This window comes from Pangasianodon hypophthalmus, chromosome 11 (genome assembly GCF_027358585.1).
Source record: "Pangasianodon hypophthalmus isolate fPanHyp1 chromosome 11, fPanHyp1.pri, whole genome shotgun sequence".
In the NCBI taxonomy this organism is placed as follows: domain Eukaryota; kingdom Metazoa; phylum Chordata; class Actinopteri; order Siluriformes; family Pangasiidae; genus Pangasianodon; species Pangasianodon hypophthalmus.
The window spans coordinates 21878436-21902302 of NC_069720.1; the positions used below are offsets into that span (position 1 = coordinate 21878436).

A 23867-nucleotide genomic window follows, 5' to 3' on the forward strand; every position below is an offset into this window, starting at 1 on the left:
ATAAGTTATAAATATAGAGGTAGATCGTACAGTATATTATTTAGGAAAAGAGGAAAAGCTAAACTGATATGTTTTTCGACTAGGACTGAGATATTTTCTGGGCTAGAAAAATGTAAACAAAATAAAAATAAAAACAAATAAAGTAATGAGGTACAATGTGTGGCAATACTGTAAATCCCACGATTTCTAAGAAATCTTTGAAAGTATATCATATAAATGGGTGCAGTACTTGCTGAAGTACTAACAACTGTTTTGACTGCAATTTTAAGCTGCTTTTCATATGTCCTCTGTGGAACATTCAAAGGCCAAGAGTCCTCTTATGAATCACAATGACCTTTTTTTTTTCAGAGATGAGTACATTTTGGAGCTCTTACAGTAGACAAGAACCCTGTTAATGGTAAACATGTTTTTCTTTTCCTATTTTCCTGTGAACATACACATTTCTAAGTAGGATATAACCATGGATGGGTGGATGGAGGAATGGATGGATAGTTAGATAGTTCAATGGATTGGATGGTTGGATAGTTCAATGGATGAACAGACAGACGAATGGGTGGATGAATGAATGGACAGATGAATGAATGGACAGATGGATGGATGGATGGAGGCTATTTTTTGGGCCTTGAGATTATTACCCCTTTTTATTAAATGTTTATAAAATATATAACACACATAATTTGGTAAATGGCAAGAAAAAAGTACATGCTTTACGTTAATATTCAAAACTGTTTCCCTTTCCTTTTCCTTTACTTCTTGCTGATTACTGTTTTAATGAATTACTGTTACTGTTTTAATCAATACGTAACAGAATGTTGCAGGATTGCTTTTGAAATTGCAAGTGGAGTTCCCACACTCGAGCACTACTTTAACTGTCAGCTAAAGTAGTTTAAGTTTTTCTTCCTATTCTCTGCAATCCTGTAACAGTGGCAAGAGAGAGTAGAGCATCATTTTATAAAAGCAAGCCTGTTCTCACTTCTGATCAGTGCTGTTCAGTCACAGGGCGGCAAATACGATGCAAATGAGTGATGGCTTACATTTACAAGTTTCATCTGGCCAACTTAACACCATGGCAGCATGCAACTAAATAAGATTTAATTGGCTTTATTTAAAAGACAGCATGTGCAAGGTATTTTATTAAACTTGCAAGGTGAATGGAAAATAATTGCAGTATAAGGTCAATAAAAAGAAGAGCAGTAATCAGTTATAAACAAGCCACATGCAGTTTCTTAGTGATCACGAGATGCTTACTATAGACCCCCATTCCCCCGATCAATAGAGGCTATAAAACATGCTGCATGGTAGGATAAATTAGTCATTTAGCTGGTGCCTGTCTATGTGTAATTTGGTTATGGAAAAAGATTGTTATAATAGCGTTTGCCTTTCTAACCAATGCATCTCTTTTTGGCAGTCACAGCTCTCCCAAGCAAAGGAAGGCTTAATTACTCTCCTGGTTTGTTATAGGATATGAACAGTCTTTCTCTTATGCATTTCATTTCTTTTTGTTTCTGCTTTGACTCCACCAAATCCAAAGATTATTCTTTATGTAGGTAAATGGGTATGGTCATTGGAGTGAAGCATTATCCTATTTTAAATATCATTTAAAAAACTTTAATCTATAAAAAAATAATTAGTTTCCATTCAAACTTGAAACCATGAATCATTTAATAAGGGAGGCTTATGAAACAGTAAGTGTATGCAATTTATAAATAATTACTAAGCAAATGGATTAATAATAAAAGAAAAGCAACATGCTGCATGCCCTACATTTGAGTATTAGAATATGATAAGTTCTTCTGACAAATTAACACTCCTGTCACACGCTACAAAGGAATTCAGATTTTCTAATTAGCATTCTGTCACAAAGGAGAGGCTGAGACAGATGCAGGTGCAGTAAAGGCGTTTTATTGAAAAAACAGGCAGACAAATCCAAACGTGAAACAAACTCAGGAACGGTAACAGGCAGAGGTCTGGCGATGAACAAACAGCAATATCAGGGTTAATCCAAAATACACAAATGAGGGACGGAATAAGATCGGGAACCAGAATAACCCAACAAGGTCAAGGGAGGCTGCGCCGTCAGCCTCAGATAGGAGCAGGACATGGGAGGCTGCACTGTCGGCCTCAGGCAGGAGCAGGATGTGGGAGACCACGCTGTCGGCCTCAGGCTAGAGCTTGGCTATGGAGGCCACCCTATCGCCTCTGCCTCTGGAGGGAGCTCTGCAGGGGACTTTGTTTCCTCTTTGTCTCCGGCCCTCCTCCCCATGTAGTAGCTTGTCAACGGCCGAGTGGGTTTGGCCTTCAGGTTGGCCCTCCCAAAAAAATTTTCAAGGTTGAAACTCAGGCCTCCTGTACACCACTCTCAAGAGGTATACAAACTCAGTTACACTTCCTAGGCATAGGGGTCCCTTGGTGACCAGGAGATCCGCCCACTGCGGGCTTGGCCGGTGAGCCGGGACAACAAGAACAAGAACCTCAGCCAGCTTCTCTTTGGGCTTGGCATCCAAAATTCTCTCAAAATATATTTGGAACTGCAGCATGTAGGCTTCTGGAGGAACTTCAGTGTTGTTGAAGGGGGCCGGGGGATATAGGGGAGTCCACTGGGGAAAATGGACCTAGTCGAATGCTGGCATGGTCATTATGGTGTAAAGCTGCTCTCGCCTTCCTGCTGCATCCATGGTAGAGGCGAAGTATTCTGTCACAATGGAGAGGCTGAGACAGATGCAGGTGCAGTAAAGGCGTTTTATTAAAAGAGCAGGCAGACAAATCCAAATGTGAATCAAACTCAGGAACGGTAACAGGCAGAGGTCAGACAATGAGCAAACGGCAATAGCAGGGGTAATCCAAAATACACAAACGAGGGACAGAACGAGATCGGGAACCAGAATTACCCAACATGAAACAAACTGCTCGATAAAGACAGGCAGGTTAACACTGAACAATACTGAACACAGAAACACAGAAACACGAGGGTTTAAATACACACACAAATCAAGGGGCAAACTGAAAGCAGGTGTGATTAATCAAGACACATGAGGGAAACAACTAATGATGGGACACAGGTGGAGACAACATGAATCAAAACAAAAACACACATGTCAGCATAAACAAGCATGCCAGTTCGGAGAAGTGTGCTGTAGTGCTGTGGGCTGCTATTCCTTGATGAGTGCCTTTGCTTGCAGCGCTCGCCGTGAGTGGGAAATATGTGGCATTTTCCCACTTCCCTGTTTCTTAAAAGAATGTAGCCAAACCTCAACTGTGACAATTTAAAAAAAAAATACCAGTCTGCACAATCAAATTAATTTCCTTGAAAAGATTTAATCTTTTTTCTTAGAAAGAGTGTTGAATGTCTTATTTTAGACTTAGCAAATGCAAGTGGTAATTATCATTACAAAATTATTAAATTACAGGCTTGATTGTGGAATCCAAAACACACTCTGGGAGCACAGCTCTGTCTGGAAACCAGTTCAATATTTTATGTTTTAATTATTTATCTAAAACACTGTAAGATGTTCAAAATGCTCTATGGTTTTGTTTTATGCATTTTTCAACAAAATGGGTCACCAGTATTCATGAGGTATGGAGATGCTATCTATTTAGTAAACAATTTTCTGCACTATTACAGCATTGTTGGTCAGAGATTTGACCACTGATGTCAACATTTTAGAGAAGATCCATCAATTATTCACTGATTGTTCTGGATAAGGCCCTAATCATGAGGATGTTTCAGTGTGGAATAGGTTTAATCCAGTGTAGTTTGTGGGGTGGCGGTCCTCACCTCATAGTCTACCTCCAGAGAGTCCTCCTGGCCCTGTGTGCGAAATTGTTGCGTGTCTTTGTCCACTGTGAAGTTCACCTGCTTGTTGAAACGCTCTATGAGAACAGAATGCCAGAGATGGTCATCCAGCAGACTGCCTAACATCACTGAAGTGTGTCTACCACTGGACTGTGGTTTAGCATCATCTGTGATTAGAAAGAGTGAAAGACACAAATAAGGAAAAGAGAGAGAGAGAGAGAGAGATACAGCAGTATCCGTCACCAAGCTGAGGAAAAGTAGGAGCACTTCAACCAGACATCAGCAATTAGTTATAGAGCAAGAGAGAGGTGGGTCTTAATGCTGAGGTCTCCATTCACCTGTTCTAATGTGACTTTTCAATTTACACTGCGTCAAATACCCTGTGTGAACTCATTCCACAGACCTCTCTGAGCAGCACGCTGATCGTATCAGAAATCATAATGAATCAGGAATGAACCTACAGCAAGGCCTTTTTATTTAGCTGACATCCTAGCGTTACTAAATAGTATGTTGTTACACCAGTGGTGTCTATACTATTTGGGCATTCTACTTTGTGTTCAGAATTTGGTTCCGGACAAGGCCTTGAATATTATTTGCCTCTCCCAGACTTCAAATTATTAAACTAATGTTATAAAATGTTCTTCTGCAACTACACTATATGGCCAACAGTATGTGGACACCTGACCATCACACCCATACGTGAGCCTTCCCCAAACTGTTGCCACAATGTTGGAAGCACAGAATTGTCTAGAATATCTTTATATTCTGTAGCATTAAGACTTTCGAAACTTCACTGGAACTGTGGGGTCAAGCCCAAACCTATTCCAGCATGACAGTGCTCCTGTGCACAGTGAGGTCCATGAAGACATGGTTTGCCAATTTTGGAGTGGAGGAACTTGAGTATCCTGCACAGAGCCCCAACCTCAACCCCACTGAACACTTTTGGGATGAACTGGAACATTGAGAGCGCCCCAGGCCTCCTCAACCAAAATCAGTGTCCAATCTCAATAATGCTCTTGTGGCTGATTGAGCACACATTCCTACAGCCATGTTCCAAAATCTGGTGGAAAGCCTTTCCTGAAAAGTGAAGGTAACTATAACAGCAAATGGGGGACTAAAGCTGGAATGGTGTGGTGAACAAGCATATATGAATGTTAAAGGTCAAATAGCATGTGGGTTCTCCCAAAAATCAGATCAGATATTGCAATTACAAAAAAATTGCAATTACAAATTGTAAAGGTATTGTGGGGCCACCACTGGGGCTGCTTCTCCTGCCCAGATAACATTTATCAGAACTATGTATTCATACTTGAATGGCCTATTCAATGGTGAATGAGTTAGAACTAGCAAACAAAAGCTAAACTATTAAGAGTAGATACATACATGTGGAGTTGAACAATCCTGAGTCTCTCTGTTTCTGCCATTTTTTTATTCTGCTTGTGGGTTGTATTCTGCATGTGGGTTGTAGAAGGCAGAGGAACAGTCCTCAGGTGCAGTACCCTGACCAATACTCAGGCAAGGTTTTGGTTCGTTTGTTTTTACATCAACCCACAAATTTTTTCTATCCATAAAGCAAATGTGAAGTGTACTGAGACCACATTGTGTTCACAACATACATATCAAGGTGACCACAAATGAACCAAAAACAAACTTCTGGAGGTGGCCTGAGTACGCTTCGCTTGTGGGTTGTTTTAAAGGGTTCTGAGATAATTTATTCTGTTCACATTTGCATAAAAAGTGCTGATTCATCCATCTGAGACCACTTGGAACTCTGAAACGGACCAAAACAAAATACATCATTAGCCTGGTTTAGCTGCCCTTTGCTTGCCCTAGTATTGGTCAGGGTACTGCACCTGAGGACTGTTCCTCTGCCTTCTACAATCCACAAGCAGAATAAAAAAATGGCAGAAGCAGAGAGACTCAGGATTATTCAACTCCACATGTATGTATCTACTCTTAATAGTTTAGCTTTTGTTTGCTAGTTCTAACTCATTCACCATTGAATAGGCCATTCAAGTATGAATACATAGATCTGATAAATGTTATCTGGGCAAGAGAAGCAGCATCAGTGGTGGCCCCACAATTTACATTACAAGGTGAGAAAAACATCTATTATTCTTATGTAATGTTGAATATTGTGGCCCGCAAGAGCAGAACACTAACTCCATTAGAAAGCAATCACAGATTCAACTTTAAAATGTGTGAAACATTTGAATGGAACCCTGTCTGTTTGCATGTGAAAAAGATCACAGCCATTCAGAGAGGAACAGCTAATACCAGGCAATTTTGTGCAAAGACCTTGTGCTTGCGGATGTCTAAACATGCGCATTCTGTGTGAGTGTGTGTCTGTGTGAGGATGAATTGCTATAGCAACAGCTTCCAGCACAGTGTTGAAACGTGAGTGTGTGAACACCTCTGCCTCATGTCACTGTAAACATCTACCCCACTTCCTTATTGATACACTCCTTTACTCCACTCCCTTTTAATCACTCTCATTCACTTCACTCCCCCCGACACCTCTCCTGCCTTTGTTCACTCCACTCCCCCTTCATTTATTAACCCCACTCTCCCTTAGTCCTTCCCCTGCACTCATTCACTCCACTGCCCAAAATCCCTCTCCGGCACTCGCTCATCTTCACTCACATCTTCAATTAAAGTTCTGCAAAAATTCAAACTTCACTTCTTCATATGTATCTTCCATACAATCTCTCTCCCTTGCCTTTTTCCTTTCCTTCCTTTCTCCCTCCACCTTCCTCATTCGTTCACATTCCTTCTCCTTCCACATCTCTCATGTTCTCTTGCTCTCTTCCCTAATTGTGCCATACTTTCATTCTTCCTTTTCCTCCCTCCTCCTTGTAAATATCACAGCTCTCCCTCACTCCTCTGATCTCTACACACCATCCTTTACTTGTTCACTCCACTTGACCTTAATGTCTTTCCTCCACTCGGTCACTTCACTTGTCATAACACCGCCTCCTGCACTCATTCACACCACCACCCCAAACTCTGTCCATCATTTGTTCACAGCACTTCCTTAATCCTCTCCTTCATGCACTTGTCTTCACTCACCCTTTTGCAATTTTACTTTAGTGAAAACCCAATCCCCTCTTCTTCATATACATCTTCCATCCAATCTCTGTCTCTCTTCCCCTCCCTATACTTTCACTCTTCCTTTTCTTCGTTTCCTCCTTCCCACTCTCACTCTCCTTCCCGCCTCATTACTTTACTCTTACTTTCCTTCTGACTCTTACCAAATTTGTCTTTTCCTCCCTTATCAGTGCTTTCTTCATCTTCCTTGTTGTCTGTCTCATTCTCTCTTTTTATCTTTCCCTAGCACTCTCCCTTATCAAACCCACCTCATCCTTTCATTTTCCCTCACCTTCCTCCTTTCCCCATTGCCTAGCCCTCTCAATCTTTATCTCTGTCTTCCATGCTCACCTCACATTATTCATTTGCTCTGTCTCTAGCCTCTCCATATCTCTTTCTTATTCCTCTTTCTTTACCTTTTCATTCTTCATCCCATTTGTAAGAATGTTACAGAGCATGGGCCAGGTACTAGATTCATGAACAGTTATTTCTTCTCACAAGCCATAAGACTTTTAAAACTGTCTCATTATATCAGTTCTATACACAAAAGTCACTTTACATGTTCGTACTGCTGCTAAGGATTATTAATACAATTTACATCTTCAAGAATACTTACAGAATTTGTGTAGTGTTTATTGTGTAGTGTATAGTGTTTATCATAGCCTATAGTTTAAATTCTCAGTTGTATAGCTATGATTATACAACCTGTGATAATAGGTTATCATTTCTACAGTAACAACTAATTCACAGGGACTTATATTTAAGCTACTTTAGGCATAACAATAAAAAAAATATATGTACGTGTGTGACACTTGTCCTGGTCGGGACGGGAATGAGGACACGGGAGGCAGGCTTGCAACAACTCAAAAGGGGCTTTGTCGTTTACTTTCGCTTTTTTATTTCACACATGCACACACACGGCTCTGTGCTGGTTGGCTTTCTCTCTCGAGGCACTCGTCTCTCCCTTTTTTATCCTGCAAAACAAAACCCTTGTACAATTCCTCTCAGGTGTGCAACCCTTATCACTCACCTTCTCTGGCTCTGCCATCCATTCACAAACCGGCACTCGACGCCGCCTCCGCTGCCACAAAGTGTTTAATAAAGTGTTATGTAATAAATAAAAAAAATTCTTTATATGGGGATGCTTGCTGTAAAGATATTTTTTAATTTATAAATATTTCATTTTCCTTTTGGAAGGAGTCTCCAGTACCAGCACTTTGTAGGTAAAGCTGTTCCTTTAAAGCCCCTGTCAACTTATTTTCATAATATCTTCTTACTGTAGCTTCTGTGGTAAATTTACTAACTGACTGTAAGAGAAAGAACAATGACGGTTTTTTTCAGTTCAGACATTTACAAATTTTTTGTTTCTACCATTTTCTTCTGGCCGATTTGAGTTCGGCAGAAGAAGCCAGGTCTAGGAAAGTACCCATCAGAATAAGCCATTTGTTTAACTCTTGCTTTACCCCAACTGCAGACACTAAAGTTACGTTCCTGTTCACTCAGCCTTTTTGTGCCTGACTGTTAGCTAAAGTGCATCTACAATTTTTCACAAATTATATACACTCTAACACACAACCAGATGTGATATGTTCACTGTCTTCTGCAAATTGCCATGCCATGCTCTATTGATTAATGTACCTTTTAAACTAGCTGGCACTGCAGTGATGTATAAACAAACTATAATAACAATAGCACTGTTTGTGGATGTGATCTGACACATCCACACAGTCCTGGGCTGAATTTCCCAGTTAAGATCGTCTGGGAGAGAGAAGGTTCTGGGAGATAGAGGGTTCAGTGTGATGCTGGCTCTACTATTTAACAATGATCTTTGTGCTGCAATTCTTTTGGGAATCCTAACCCTGATTAGGCAGAAAAAAAAGGACTTCTTGTAGATTTTACTTATAAATAATTCATAGTTAGGCATATACACTCAATGGCCACTTTATTCTGATCTGGTACACCTGCTCATTCAGGCAATTATCCCATGTAGCATAAAATCATGAGAGGTGAGGATCTTCAGTTAATGCTCACATCAAATATCTGAATGGGGATAAAATGTGATCTATCTGACTTTGACCATGGCATTGTTGATGGTGCAGGATGGGCTGATTTGAGTATTTCAGAACTGCTGATCTCATAGGATTTTCACATAAAACAGTCTCTAGAGTTTACACAGAATGGGGGGACGAACAAAAACATCCACTGGGTTGCAATTTTGCACGCAGAGTAGTATGGCCAGATTGGATTGAGCTGACAGGAAGGCTATGGTAACTCAAGTAACCACTCTTTACAACCATAATAAGCAGAAAAGCATCCCAGAATGCATGATATTTTAAAGATTGAGGCAGCTAACAGCAGAAAACTCCATCAGGTTCCACTCTTGTCAACCAAGAACGGGAATCTGAGGCTACACTGGGCACAGGCTCATCAAACCTGGGCAGTATTTCCAGTCTTCAACTATCCAGTTTGAAGGGACTGAGACCCGATGTGGTTTTCTGCTTCTTGTAATGTGGTGTCTGCATGATTTTATGCTTTGCACCATTGCCACATGGCTAATTGTATAATTGCATGAATGCGCAGGTCTACAGGTGTTCCTAATACAGTGGTCAGTGTGTGTATATTTCTTGAAATTACAACTGGTAAATGCTTATGTAATGGTACATCTTTATTATCTCAAGGCTGTTTTTTTTTTTTTTTTAATTTGAAACCGTTGAGGTAGAAAATCTAAGTGATAGGTGACTTGCTGTTTTTTTTTTGTTTCTCAGTAACATGACAAGCTGCAGTTTGTTGTCTTATTAATTTCAATAAAGAGAGAAAAAAGAGAGGCAGGGGATGAAACAACAGTTTATAGCTGCTATAGCACAAGTGTTGACAAGAACTAACTTGTTTTATGGATGTGAGTTCAATGTGCTCTTTATTCAATAAAAATGAGTAACCATTGGCAAACTGCTGTGGTATAAGCAGAATAAAACACTAGCTATTCCCTCTCTCTCTCTCTCTTTCTCTCTCTCTTCCCTTGCCTCATTCACATCTCTCTCTCTTTTTTCATACCTAGGTTGAGACGCAGTGTAAGTCTTCCTCTCTGGAGCTCCAGGGTGATGTAGTCTCCTCTCTGGCCCTCTCCGTGGAGCAGAACACCGTTGGCTTGTCTGCTCCGGAAGCGCACTGAGATCACATTCTTCACTGTGCTCGTTGATTTCTGATTAAACCGGTACAGCAGAGCGCTGTGCCCATCAAATTCTGCCACATCTGACTCTGAAAAGCACATGAACACATCAGAGAAGTGAGAAGTGGTTGGAACAAATTGACAGTGAAACTCTATTTCAGTCACGGAATGTGTCACGTCACGCAGCAAGAGTTATAATTTCTTTTGATTTCACGGTAGCACAGGTGCAAGATGTATTTTTAAAATACATGATATATCTGATTTTCATATTAATTATTACTGATCTAAACACTATTTCTAGAAATAGACCTACAAACCTCGTTGCTTTGGAATTCTTCTGACGGCAGGAAATAGAGGTCTAAACTGGATTAAAATAGGAAATAGAGGTCTAAACTGGATTAAAATAGGAAATAGAGGTCTAAACTGGATTAAAATCATTTTTTGGTGCAATATTTACAAAAGTCAGTCATTTTAAATACTTTGAAATGTAATCATAGTTAAATCAATGATCCAGATACTACCTGAACATGTAACAAGCATAAATTCATAGACAGAAGCAAGAGACAGCCAAAATGTCCAGAAGGACTGCGGGAGCTTCAGAAGTATACCTGAGAGAACTGATGCAGTTTTAAACGGAATATTTAACATGACTTTAAGCTATTTCTGATTTTTAAAAACTTTTCCTTTTACTATTTTAAAGGCTTTTTTTTGTTTTGTTTTACAGAACAAACTTCTTTACAGTGCCAGGAATAATAAAATCATTCAGTGTTCTTAGCTGTCATCAGGTTGACTTCCGATCATTATGAAGTCTTTTGGTTTGACTGTGAGGATGAATGCAAAATGACTATCTAAAACCTCAGCAGCCTTGAGAGAGCGTTGTCAGTAATTTCGTCGCTGTCACGGTTGACTTGAAAGAAAGAATTTGCGCTTAGAGAAGTCAAGAGAGGGAATAGAAGGACACACTGAATCCCCATCAGCTGGAAACAGTCACACGTCTCTTGAGGTCTATATTGAAAAAGCTAAAAGTAGTGAATTCTTTGAATGCATAATCCTCTTTGGAAAATATGTATTTCACACATGTACACACACAATCACACACTCAGACACACATTGAATTACAAAGAAGGTTACTAAAACATATGTTTACTAGTACATTTGCAATCCAGTCTCACAGAAAAAAAGGTTTGCATGCAGCACCTTCTATACATTGAATGTCAGTGTTCTGGCACAATAATATGTTGCATAGCAACATATGAAACTTTCACTCAAACGCTACACTATTTGAATAAGATTGACATATAATAAATAAATTTCACTTCATGCTAGACTTGTAACTCTTCTCCTCTTCTATGCAAACACAATCAGGCTTGCAAGTCATTTGGTAACATGGTACAGTACCACAGGTTTTTTTTTTTTAAAGGCTATTGAGATTACAGAGACTTGATGTGTTTAAAAAAATGCCCAGAGAAGAAGTCTAATCATATGTTGTGAAAAGCACAACAGCATCTTTATGGAAGAAGTGGGTAATACTCGATAGGTTTGGAAAAAGAGAAAAATTATTTATTATATATCAATTCAAATATTCAAATAGCTTGGTTAAAATATGTTGGTGCAATACATGACAGAGCATTCGAGTGAAAGTATGATATGTTGCTGTGCGACATACGCTTGTGCCAGAACGCTGATATTCAGGGTATAGAAGGTGCTGTAGATAAGTTGTATGCAAACATTTTTCCTGTGTGACTGGGTTGCACGTTTGAGTGTGTGTAGGTTCTTACTGTAACTGCAGCCATAGATCTCCAGTCTGAGCCCTATTCCTCCTGTGGGGTTTCCTTCCAGGGGCAGAAGTCGCAGAAATCGAATCCTGATGGAGTGGAGGAGCTTGTGCTGGACCACTGAGTCTGTGTCTGTGTTCCCTGAAAATGTCTGCACATATTTACGATACGATATTTATATATGACATACGGCTCATAAACCACACTCAAACACATACAATTTGCTGTGAAATATCTTGGAATCATGTTTTTAATGGAATTGTTTTGGTATGGGTAATTATTAGTGGAACCAAAGGAAGGGCAATGGTGCATATAATTAGTTATTTGCACCTTCTTCTCAATGCAAGTAATGATGTAATTAAATCAAATGACTTTTCATGAACATTGACTCATTCTCCCTGCTCAGTGAGAGTTCTTGTCTTTGTGGCCAATTTTTTTTGTCACTTTGTCCTGAGTTATAAATCACTTCATCGAGCTGAGCCTGTAGCGAGACAGTGGGCTCTCCTTCAAACATGGCTGGCATTTCGCTCTTGCAGAAAAGCAAACATGAAGCTATGTGTTGGGTATAAAGAAAAAATGGGGCACAAATTGTTGATCACATATCAGTAATGAAAATAGAAGATGGATCTTGCATTGTACGGACAGATGAGAGGGAGATGCAGAAAAGGAAAAGAGGGAATGAAAGTATGCGTGAGAGCACAAAACTGGCTGCAATAGCTTTAGCACAGGGAATGATTGCTATAATGTTTGTTCCCTGCACATCAATTTGGAAACAGAGTCCCAAATAGACTGAATGTGGGAGAAAGATTGGGACTTCGGTAACATTGTAGGATGGTGTAAATGAACCAGGCTTTGTGGAGCGCTTTCTATTATAGTGGCATACTGGAGAGATCATTATATAAGCAACAAGTCTTGAAATAACTTCTTCATCATCACTGTGCAATGAAAAAATATTTTTTGAAGGACAGAAGATTGGTAGGGGAGAGTGGACAGGAGCCAAGAAAGAGAGAGAGAGAGAGAGAGAGAGAGAGAGAGAAAGTAGAGGCATAAAGAACACATAAATGCATATTCTTCAAATTTAAGCTTAATCAGTCAGCCTAAATTTCTCAAGTAGCAATTAGTACAAGAGGACTGATCATTTTGATCAATGTGTTTTCACTTTCTTGAGGCCCATTGTGCTTGATAATAATTCACTTTCATGGGAACTGGGAACAAAAACAACAAATTATATACAGAGAGCCAAAAGTCCACTGATATTAAGAATGAAAAAGAGAAATTGTGAACATATATGCAGGAAAAGAGTACTTGAGCAATTCTCTGGCTTCAGACATTTATCAAAAATGCATTTGTAAGATGTATAAACTCTGTTTTGTAAGATGTATAAACTCTCATTTAATGGACTTTTTACTCTTATTCAAGAAATCCTGTTATTTGTCCATATACTGTAACATTAGAGATCTTAGCTATGACATTTATTTTGGTACTGTAAACATAATTTTGATTCAGAGCCAGAATTTCACTATTAGTGCATTTAGCAGGTGAGCTAGTTAGAGAGGTACACTGATGTTTCTATATGGAAAACACAGCATAGTGTAGTTTAGGTCAGAATCCTAAGAGATCAACAACCAAAAGCATTGCCAGAAACAGGAGTCTCTGTTGATACATGTATGCATTAATTCACAAATTACAAGTGCCTTTTTGTTAAGTGCATAATTAATGTTCAGTTAAGTGCTTATTAAACAGATGGGACTTCACTCTGTATTTGATAACAGCCAGTGACTCAGCTGTTTACACAACTGCAGGAGTTCATTCCACCACTGAGACGCCAGTACAGAGAGGAGTCTTGATGCTATGTCCTTCTTGCAGGTAAAGTTGCTGGTCAGTTCAAAAAGCTTGAAGAAATATGCAGGGTTTGACCACTGCATTGAGAAAACACAGGAGTGGAGTGATATGAATAAACTGATGCAGAAAGAACTGGTGCATTCTGAATAATGAAGGATTGAACAGGGACCCAAATAGGATCTCTGGAGAGAACCTGCATGACCGAGTAAGACTTGCAAGATGAACGATAACTGATCATCCGATACTACACAGCGGCTTTGTGCACTTAATATTCACTCAGTAACTACACGTGTGTGGCAGTCTCAGAAAATCAGATGTCGCTGTTGCTAAATTCTGCAAAACAGCCAAAAATGTAGAGGAAAAGGGTTTTCTGAGGATAATAGACTTTCACATCTACTGCCTACATAGTCTGTACAGAAGTTATAATAAAAAGGCATTAATAACAAGAAAGGCTGTCAGTAGAACAGAACTGACTGAATTACTCAGCCAATTATTTCCCCCACCAATGTTTACCACAGACTGAAATCAGTCAAGTGAAGAGACGATGATGAGGCTCATGTTTAAATGTCACAAGGATGGATGGAAGAATGACTGAATTGATAAACAAATGGATGCGTGAATGGATTTAAGAACAAACGAATAAATGAACAAATAAAACGAATCAAGGAATGAATAAAGAAATAGAAATTCATCAATACTCTTTTGTGCTTTTGTATGCAGGCCAGTCAATAACGAAACTTAAACAGCGCCCACATTCCCTCAGATGAAGTGAAGCCGAATTTACAAGTAATTCTCATTCTTATTCAAAGATGATGATTTTTGTGTCTAATCCTCCTACGGCATAAATACTTGGTACTTATTCACCTATCAGAGGCAGGAGCATGGAACAACACAGTTAAAGAGCCTACTTAATATTGTCTTTTAAATGACATAAATTTTTCCCTTACCTGAATTATACACATGTAAAACATGTGACTGTTATCACAGCAGATTTTTACAAATAACAGGGGAACAGAGAAAGAATGTGCCGAAAAATAGTAGACTACTGATGACAACTGCTGTAACTCTAACTCAGTATTCATACAGGTTTATTCTAGTTATATCATATGTGTTGTAGTGTCATATGTGTTAACATTTTTTTTTAAACTCACCCTGTATATGTTAGAACGCCAGCTAACGTAACTGATGTGGTAACATAATATTGATGCCCTACAATAACTCACTGTAATGAAAAATGTTTTTATGATTTTCAGGGTGGTTGATTTACACACAGTGTTGACATTGCTGGTTGCAAGTTAGTGTGTGCTGTGCTTCTATATCAGGTGTAGCAGTTATTGTATATCTACAATCTACAATATAGCCAAAGCAATATGGTCCTATGCTTGCAGATTCGTAACTAATTGTATATCTCAATTTGTATAAAAGCTATGAAGGTTAAGATTACAAGTTAGGTTAGCCAAAGTTATACCTTTTCTTAATTCATATTTAACTCATATGCATGTGTGGAATTGAACAAAATTCACATCAACCGCATCATTCTTAGTCATTTGGGTTTGAGTATACTAAAAAACAACAACAAAAATACAATGCATAAAAAAATGCATAAGCCAACTTGTATAACATTAACCGGTAACACTATACTTGAACACTTGAACACGTTTCCTTGCTTTGTCATGCACCTGTCACGCCTAATGTGATATGCTGTCATAACTTGTCATAACAGTTGATGTCCAGTAATATAAAGCTGTTATGTATCCACTACTGGTAATTGATATGATATCGGCAGAGGCATTGCATGTGGGGATAGGGGGAGTGACATTTAGTCCCTTAGTTTGTTTTTATTCACATGTTATTAACTACCAGCTGCTGCTGTGAGAAACAGGATTAATCAATATAGTGTATTTTCTGGCAGAGTTAATTATATGGCAGGATTGGTTGACAGTAGATCATACCTTAAATAATTAGAATAACATATTTGTGTCATCACTGCTCAGACTACTGTCTGGCATTCACTCAGAATGTACCCAAAATCTTCTCAATTTAATTGTAGAGATAGCACTGTGATTTTATTTAGTATGTCCTCATCTCCCTAAGAAATTAATTCCTGGCTCTGCCACTAGATATTGGTCATAATGTTGATGTTATAACAGATTGTTGTATGCTTATTTTTGCTAAATGTGATCTAGTTAGCATAAAAACAGGTGTTATTACAAACATTGTAGTATAATTATAATAAGACTGACAATGTTATGTAACATCATAAGATTTATTAAGCCAGTAAAGTATGTGACATTAAGGCTTATACCTGCTTATAACATTCCTTTAACCAATTTTTGTTAATGTTCATTCATTCATCTATAGTAACCACTTTGTCCTGGTCAGGGTTGCTGTGGATCTGGAGCCTATCCCAGGAACACTGGGTGATGGGTGGGAATACACCCTGGATGGGACACCAGTCCTTGTCAAGGCAATATGCACACACACCTTCACTCATAATTTGGGAAAATTCAAAGTACCCAATCTTCCTGGAGAACCCAGAAGAAACCCATGTAGACATGGGGAGAACATGTAAAATTCTGCACAGACAGTAGTTTGAGATCAGGATCAAACTGGGGACCTTGGAGCCTATTTTTATCCATCCTGCTCTCAACCCTGTTCTCCACACATTTCAAAAGCTGAATATAAAACACTATTTATAATCATCTTTGGCATAAACACTGAAGACATTTCGGTATGATCAAGCCATTTTGAAGCTGAGAAAAGAGGGGAAAAGAAAGAAACCACTGGTGTATTAAAGCCCATTGAAAAGGTTGGCCAAAAAAACAACAGCAGCTGATGACAGAAACATTGTGAGAGCTGTGAAAAATAACCCAAAAACAACAGTCAGTGACATTACCAGCAACCTTCACACAGCAGGCATGACGGAGTCACAATCCACTGTTCAAAAAAGACTTCCAGGGCCAAAATATAGAGGCCATACCATAAGATGCAAACCATTCATCAGCAGTAAAAATCATAAGGCCAGATTGTAATTCGCAAAGAAACCAAAGAGATGAACCACAAAAGTTCTGGAACCAAGATTAACCTCTACCAAAGTGATGGAAGGGCCAAAGTGTGGAGAAAGAAAGGATCTGATCATGATCCAAAACATACAAGCTCATCGGTCAAGTATGTTGTCATGGCTTGGGCTTGCATGCCTGCTTCTGGAACAGGCTCACTAGTCATTATTAATGATGTAACTCATGATGGTAGCAGCAGAATGAACTCAGACGTCTACAGAAAAAATATCTGTCTGCCAATTTACAGAGAAATGCATCCAGTCTTATTGGGAGGAACTTCAATATGCAGCAAGACAATGACCCAAAACTCACTGCCAACACAACAAAGGACTTCATCAGGGGAAAAAAGTGGAAGGTTTTAGACTGACCATGTCAATCACCAGACCTTAACTCAACTGAGCAGCATTTCACCTCCTGAAGAGGAGACTGAATGGAGAAACCCCCCCAAAACAAACAACAACTGAAACAAGCTGTAGTACAATGCAACAGTTTGGTGATGTCAGTGGGTTTCCAGCTTGATGAAGTTATTGCAAGTAATTAAGAAATATGCAAGCAAATATTAAGTGTTATTTAATTCACTTTAAGACTATCTGTTCCAATACTTTTGCTCACCTAAAAACTGGGTGCTCTGCCACCAAAGGTGCCATGTTTTAAGTTGCTAAACCCATCCATCCATTTTCCATACCGCGTATCCTACACAGGGTAGCAGAGGAGCCTGGAACCTACCCCATGGACCACGGGACATAAGGCGGGGGACACCCTGTAATGGGGTACCAGCCCATCACACGGCACAATTGCACACACATTCACAATATGAAGATTCCAATCAGCCTGCAATGCATGTTTTTGAACTGGGGAGGAAGCACACAGAGAACGTGTAAATACCACACACAGGGCAGAGGTGAGATTTGAACCCTCGTCCCCAGAAGTGTGAGACAAATGTACAAACCACTGAGCCACCTTGCCCATGGAGAAATCAGGAACCATGGAACCATGGAAGAACCATGGAAAATCAATTCTGATCTATCGTCTCATATTAATCTTTTAATCTCAAACACAAATGTGTGCATACACCATAGCAAAAGCATACCAAAAACAAAAGAATTGGCCTTGTTTTTCCAATAATTTCAGAGGGGACTGTATCATGTCTTCTCTCCTACCTGTGACGTGACTGCTCACGATTGGAGGAAATATCCTTGCTTATCCAGATTCAGGAATCAGGTATTTCATAAAATATTAGGCATAGATAAAATCTTATAAAAAAAACAATTATACTACACTGTACAATTAATAAGTAACATGTCGTTGTGTATCATTATAGTACTCAAAAAGTACAATATTTCTGGGCAGTTGATGCCAACATGAGACTGTGTCCTAATTTAACTGCTATATCAATGTGTCATAATGTTTTCTTAGAGTGATTTTCATAATGTAATATAAGACGTATCTTATGACAGTTGTCATACAGTATGTGTAAAAAAATCTCCTTTAAGCCATTTGGTAACTAGAGCACACTTGGTAAAAATTTAGCCAATAACATATCATTACATTAAATCTAAACATTATTACACCTATGTAAACAACTGCTGATAATGGTAAGATTACTGTTTTGACAACTTATGACAGTGATATGACATCAGGCATGAAAGGTGTATGACATAGTTTTGTGAGTGTTATAATGCAGTGTTTAAGTATATGAGTGTTGTTCACTAGGTTACTATAATCAATAGCCACATGTCTCACAGCAGTTCCCTCTGACTTTATAGAAGACAAGTGCATTCAGCTTAGCATACGTAATTAATGGAGATACGACTATAGTGAGTCAGAAAGAATGGCTTTCCTTTGAAAAGCCAGGCCAAAATATCCATAAACATGTTTTGGATTTGATTGACCTTTTAAGAGTGTGTTAATGGGATCTGTCACTGCGTGATAAATGTGCCAAGCCACGTTAGCTGCTCAAGCTGAAGTCCCCGTCGGTCAATGGCATCGATTTGAGTGGGTGCTGACAAAAAAAATCCTTGTTATGTGAGATGAAGAGGGGGTGTTCTGTGCCGAAATCCGTAATCCATAAAGAAAAAAATAAGCCACACAACAGCTACAATTCCAATCCTATTAATGCAAAAGTTGAGAGCAGTGCACCTTTAATTCCAACTGCTTTATTCAGCTTAAGGATATTCAGCATGAATATCAGAAGGTAAGGTGCGACACACTTCAGTAGTTTTAAAATATGATTTAAAATATGTCTGGCTTATTCTGGAAATTTCCAATGGCCACAGTGTGAAAGCTGAATCCTTTCTGGTGCTGCCAGGTGGCTTTAGATAATACTATCAACCAAAGACCTATGTTAGACACATACTGTATGCATATAAGGAATCGAACATAGCAGGGCATGCAATTACAGGAAATAATCAATGACGTAGTGCGCTGCAAAAAATGACCTCTTAGCAAGTGGAAATATCTTGAATCTAGTCAATTGTATCTAGTATTTACTATTATAAGATAAACAAAATTATAATAAACTAAATATAAGGTTATTAAACCTACAATACTGCTAGACATTTTTACAAATTTCAAGCCTGAAATAGTCTTTAATTTAGAAATTAAAAATATCTCATTTTAAGCATTTATTGCTAGAAAGAAGCTTGAACTTACGACATATAACCCCTTTTTTGCTTATAGTTATGTTTAAAGTTGTGGAACATCTATAAAACCAGTTCCTGTTATCACTTAGCACTGAACAGCTATAAACATTCTCTGTCCTAAACACATTCCCATGGCGGAAAAGTGTTACAAAGCACTTACACTGGAGCCTCCTTTTAAATAATGCCAAATAAATCTCTTATTACAGAATATTTCACAATAACAGCAATTACACACTTTATTTTATAAAAATCAGATCATGTGGAGCATGCACGCCATGTAAGTTGTTATGTGTAAGTCCTTGTTGTTACTATAGAAAGAATAGCCTATTAGAATGAGGGCATTAATTTAAACATGTGTGTGTATACTTTTTAATTACTATTTTCTTATTAGAATTGCTCTGAACCCATAATGCCACAGTCACAGTCAGTTGCAACTCTGTAAATATAGGTGCTATAGGAATACCATGAGACTGTTATCAGCAATCACAACTGACATAAGGTCTAAAACTGATCTACTGCTACCCTACTGTTGGATACTGTAGTTTGAATTCAAGAGCTGCAGATTGTTATTACTTTTAAGCCTCATTAAGTTTATCATGTCAAGACATTGCCCTATAGCATGTCTCACTGATGGCCAACAAAAGGTCTGTAAAGACAGATGAATCAAATGATAGCATACTGCTCTGATATTTACAATTATTTTGCACTTCTTTGTTGATATCAAATTCTTGTCAGTTTATATAATCTTATATATATATAATCTTTTGTAGGATCATGGCAGAGGAAGTGGAAGTGAAGTGATGTATAGCCAAGTATGGTGACCCATACTCGGAGTTTGTGCTCTGCATTTAACCCATCCAAATGCACACACACAGTAGTGAACACACACCTGGAGCAGCGGGCAGCCTTTTTTGCTGCGGCGCCCGGGGAGCAGTTGGGGGTTCGGTGCCTTGCTCAAGAGTCTCACCTCAGTCGTGGTATTGAGGGTGGGAGAGAGCGCTGGTCATTCACTCCCCCCACCTACAATCCCTGCTGGGCCTGAGACTCGAACCCACAACCTTCAGGTTCACCTTCAGGTTACAAGTCTGAGGCCACAACTGCCCCCTTTCTTCTTCTAATCTTATTTTTTATGAATCTAAAACTTTTACAATTTGGTCTATAGTTTGAGCAGCACACAGAGATGCGGCATACAGAGCTGCTGAAAATTGGAGTTCTAAAATTAAATGTATTGATTTTGTGTGTATGTGTGTGTCCCTGTGTGGTAATGGTTAAGCAGGTATTTTACACCTAGAGAATCAGGAGAACACAGACCAGCCGCATGGTGCTGAAGGCTAAAGCAATCGATCTCACAGCTGTCACAATACGCCCAAACGAAACAAAGCAATATATAATTGGAGTCAGTGTGAGTAACCACTACAATCTGAACAATAACTATGTGGAGTCTGAAGTGCATTTTATCATAGATACAGTCTGGCTGTACCCTGAGAGACCTCATCCAGCTTAAAGGCAAAAACGATTTATTATTTTAAAGTAGGGGTAAGCTAATAAATTTGTGAAGACAAAGTTACTAAATACTTTAAACATGTTTGCTGATAAACACACAAACACTATATAGATACAATATATGGCCAAAAGTATGTGGACACCTGACCATCACATTTATATGTGCTTGTTGAAAATCCCATGCCATATTTAGTCCCCTCTCTACTTCTGGGAAGGTTTTCTACTAGATTTTGGAGCGGGACTTTGGGGATTTGTGCTCATTCAGCCACAAGAGCATTAGTGAGTTCAGGCACTGATGTTAGGCGAGAAAGCCTGGCATGTAGTTGGCACTCCAATTCATCCCAAAGGTGTTCCGTGGGGTTGAGGTCAGGGCTCTGTGCAGGCCACTCGAGTTCTTCCACTTCAACCTTAACACACCATGTCTTCATGGAGCTCGCCTTGTACACAGGGGCATTGTCATGCTGGAACATGTTTTTACCCTGTAGTTCTAGTGAAGGGAAATTGTAATGCTACAACATACTAATGCATTCTATGCAATTGTGTGCTTCCACCTTTGTGGCAACAGTTTGGGGAAGGCTCATGTATGGGTGTGATGGTCATGTTTCTACATACTTTTGACTATTTAGTGTTGATAGACAGTCTTTTCACTTCATCATGTATTAATGCCTGAAACTGCATGTTTGAAAATGTTTGCAACTTTTTTTTAAAGCAAGAATAATAAACTGATTGAATTTGTGAAAATGTTTCATTCTGCATGATTCATAGTAATTACAATCTTGAGCAACAGTAAACAGTAAACATGTTCTAAAGCATACAGCAGTGCAGGCTTTCTTTTCTGAAATGGGATTATAACAGTGTGTGAGCAAGAGGCAGGAAGCAAATGTGTATACTCAGCATGAGTTAAATGCTAGTACCACAACTGTGTACACTGTGAGCAAAGCTCTATGTCTTACATGCAGAAGGCAGTAACTCACTTGAAATCTTTAACTCATTTTTCTAAATTAAACAAATTCATCAACCAATGTATCACTGTCAACAAAATACATTATCCCTTTACTCATTGCATTAACCTGACAGTCAAATGCTTAAAGAATTTCGTCAAAGACATAGAGCACTGAATTTGTGTGCCTTTATTGAATTTCTCATCTTAAATGTTTACAATGAGGTGTAATATCCTCTGTAAACAACTGAATGATATTTGTCAAAAATTATCCAATTTTACAGTAACATTAAACAATTATCCATATTACTCCAACACATTCTATTACATGTACTGCACTGACATTTTCCACATTGCATCCATTTAAGGTACAGCAGCCATAATGTAGCGCAACAAATTCAAAAAAGATGAAAGCTCACAATATATAAAATTATTAGGGACTAATATGGACAAAATAACACGTAACCTCATTCAAACACACCTGTCTATCTGACCACAGCATTTCAAGGTATGTTGTTTCACAAGGCACCACCAAACATTCACCTCTTGGCCATCTCTGATATCTGCGTGCTTTATACTCAGAAACTTTGGAACACAGGTTTTCCTTATACAGTAATATACAGTAAATGTGTATGAGAACTGATAGGTGATGTGCTGCACCACTGAACTAGTAAATTGGACATCTTTTATAGATTGCAATACAGTGTGAGAATGAACAGAGTAACTGCATGTCAAGATTCCAGCTCACCTTATCTGCAGCACCTTCTGTATGTTGAATATCAGCGTTCTGGCACAAGCATATGTTGCACAGCAACGTATCAAACTTTCATTCGAATGCTCTGTATATCATGCATGAGATCAATATGGAATTATTAATTTCACCTCTACTTAAAACATATTCAGCATAGCCCACTTCATATGTAAAGTTTGTGATTTTCACAACATATGATTAGCCTTACTGCGCTCAAGAAACTTCTCCACTAACCTGCAAACACAATCAGGCTTTCAAGTCACATGGAAACACAGTACACAACGCGGATATTTGCAAACTGTGGAAAGTCTCGGTATTCTCAATAGCATAAAGAATTTACAGCCTAAAAATGATCCGCATTTCAAAAATACATGCATTACCATACCGTGTTACCATGGGACTTGCCCAGAGGTGAACGTAGATTATGTGGGGGCCCAAGGCAAAACAAATGCATGGGGCCCTTGTTTTATTGTTATCATGTCTTCATGTTCCCTAGAGATATAATTATATAATCTACATTTAAAAGTAGTCAAAACACATCTAAAAGAACATAACGTTTATTATTTTTACAGCTTCATGGTGTGTTTTACAAATAGGAAATCAAACCTCAGTGAGGAAACAAGATGTCCATCTTCAACTATTTACAGTACAATGAAGGGGTGGCACAGGAGCATAAACGAGTCTTAAATGAGATCGCACCCCCCCACCCGGGGTTGCTTGGATGTTGTTGTGCATTATTTTAAGATGAAAATATCAGATTATTGAAATGATCAGCCCTCTGGGGCCCTCTCAGAATGCGGGGCCCCAGGCAACTTCCTGCCTTGCCTGCCCTGTAGCTATGCCTCTGGGCTTTCCTGATTGTGTTTGCAGAGAAGACGAGAAGTTAGGCTTATTTCATGGGCCTCGTAAGTCTAAAGAATGTTCTGACCAAATGACTAATTGGTTTGCAGTGTTTCACACATTGTTTTGAAAATAATGATTATCATTTGACGATTATGCCAAAGCATCTAATATTGTCTTGTATAATCTGTTTTGTTGCCTAAATCTTCCTTCTTGGTTAACTTAGATTTTAATATCTTCAATTCCTTTTTCAGGGCCCTGTGATTGAATTTTGCTTTAGGCCCCAACCTGCGCTTTGTACACATTATATACAGACATCCAACTGGAATTTTTTATTCCCCACCCGTGCTGTTGGCCCCTAGAATTATCAGCACTCTGCTACACAATTATTTCCTATGAGGAGCACTAGTATCACTCAGCATTATCAAACATTCACCTTGTAACTGAATCTGACTGTGCACTATTAGTT

At 38.8% G+C, this 23867-nt stretch overlaps 1 protein-coding gene across 2 annotated transcripts in view; it reads right to left on the reverse strand.

The window, feature by feature from the left end:
• cntnap5l (contactin associated protein family member 5 like) overlaps nucleotides 1-23867 on the reverse strand; it is a 98339-nt gene that overhangs the window by 39921 nt on the left and 34551 nt on the right. For both annotated transcript variants that reach the window (XM_026927812.3, XM_026927803.3), the window contains exons 4-6: nucleotides 11825-11972; nucleotides 9932-10135; nucleotides 3776-3960 (exon numbers count right to left, since the gene is read on the reverse strand). In XM_026927812.3, the coding sequence (XP_026783613.3) occupies nucleotides 3776-3960; nucleotides 9932-10135; nucleotides 11825-11972 (537 nt within the window). The remainder of the gene's footprint in view (nucleotides 1-3775; nucleotides 3961-9931; nucleotides 10136-11824; nucleotides 11973-23867) is intronic.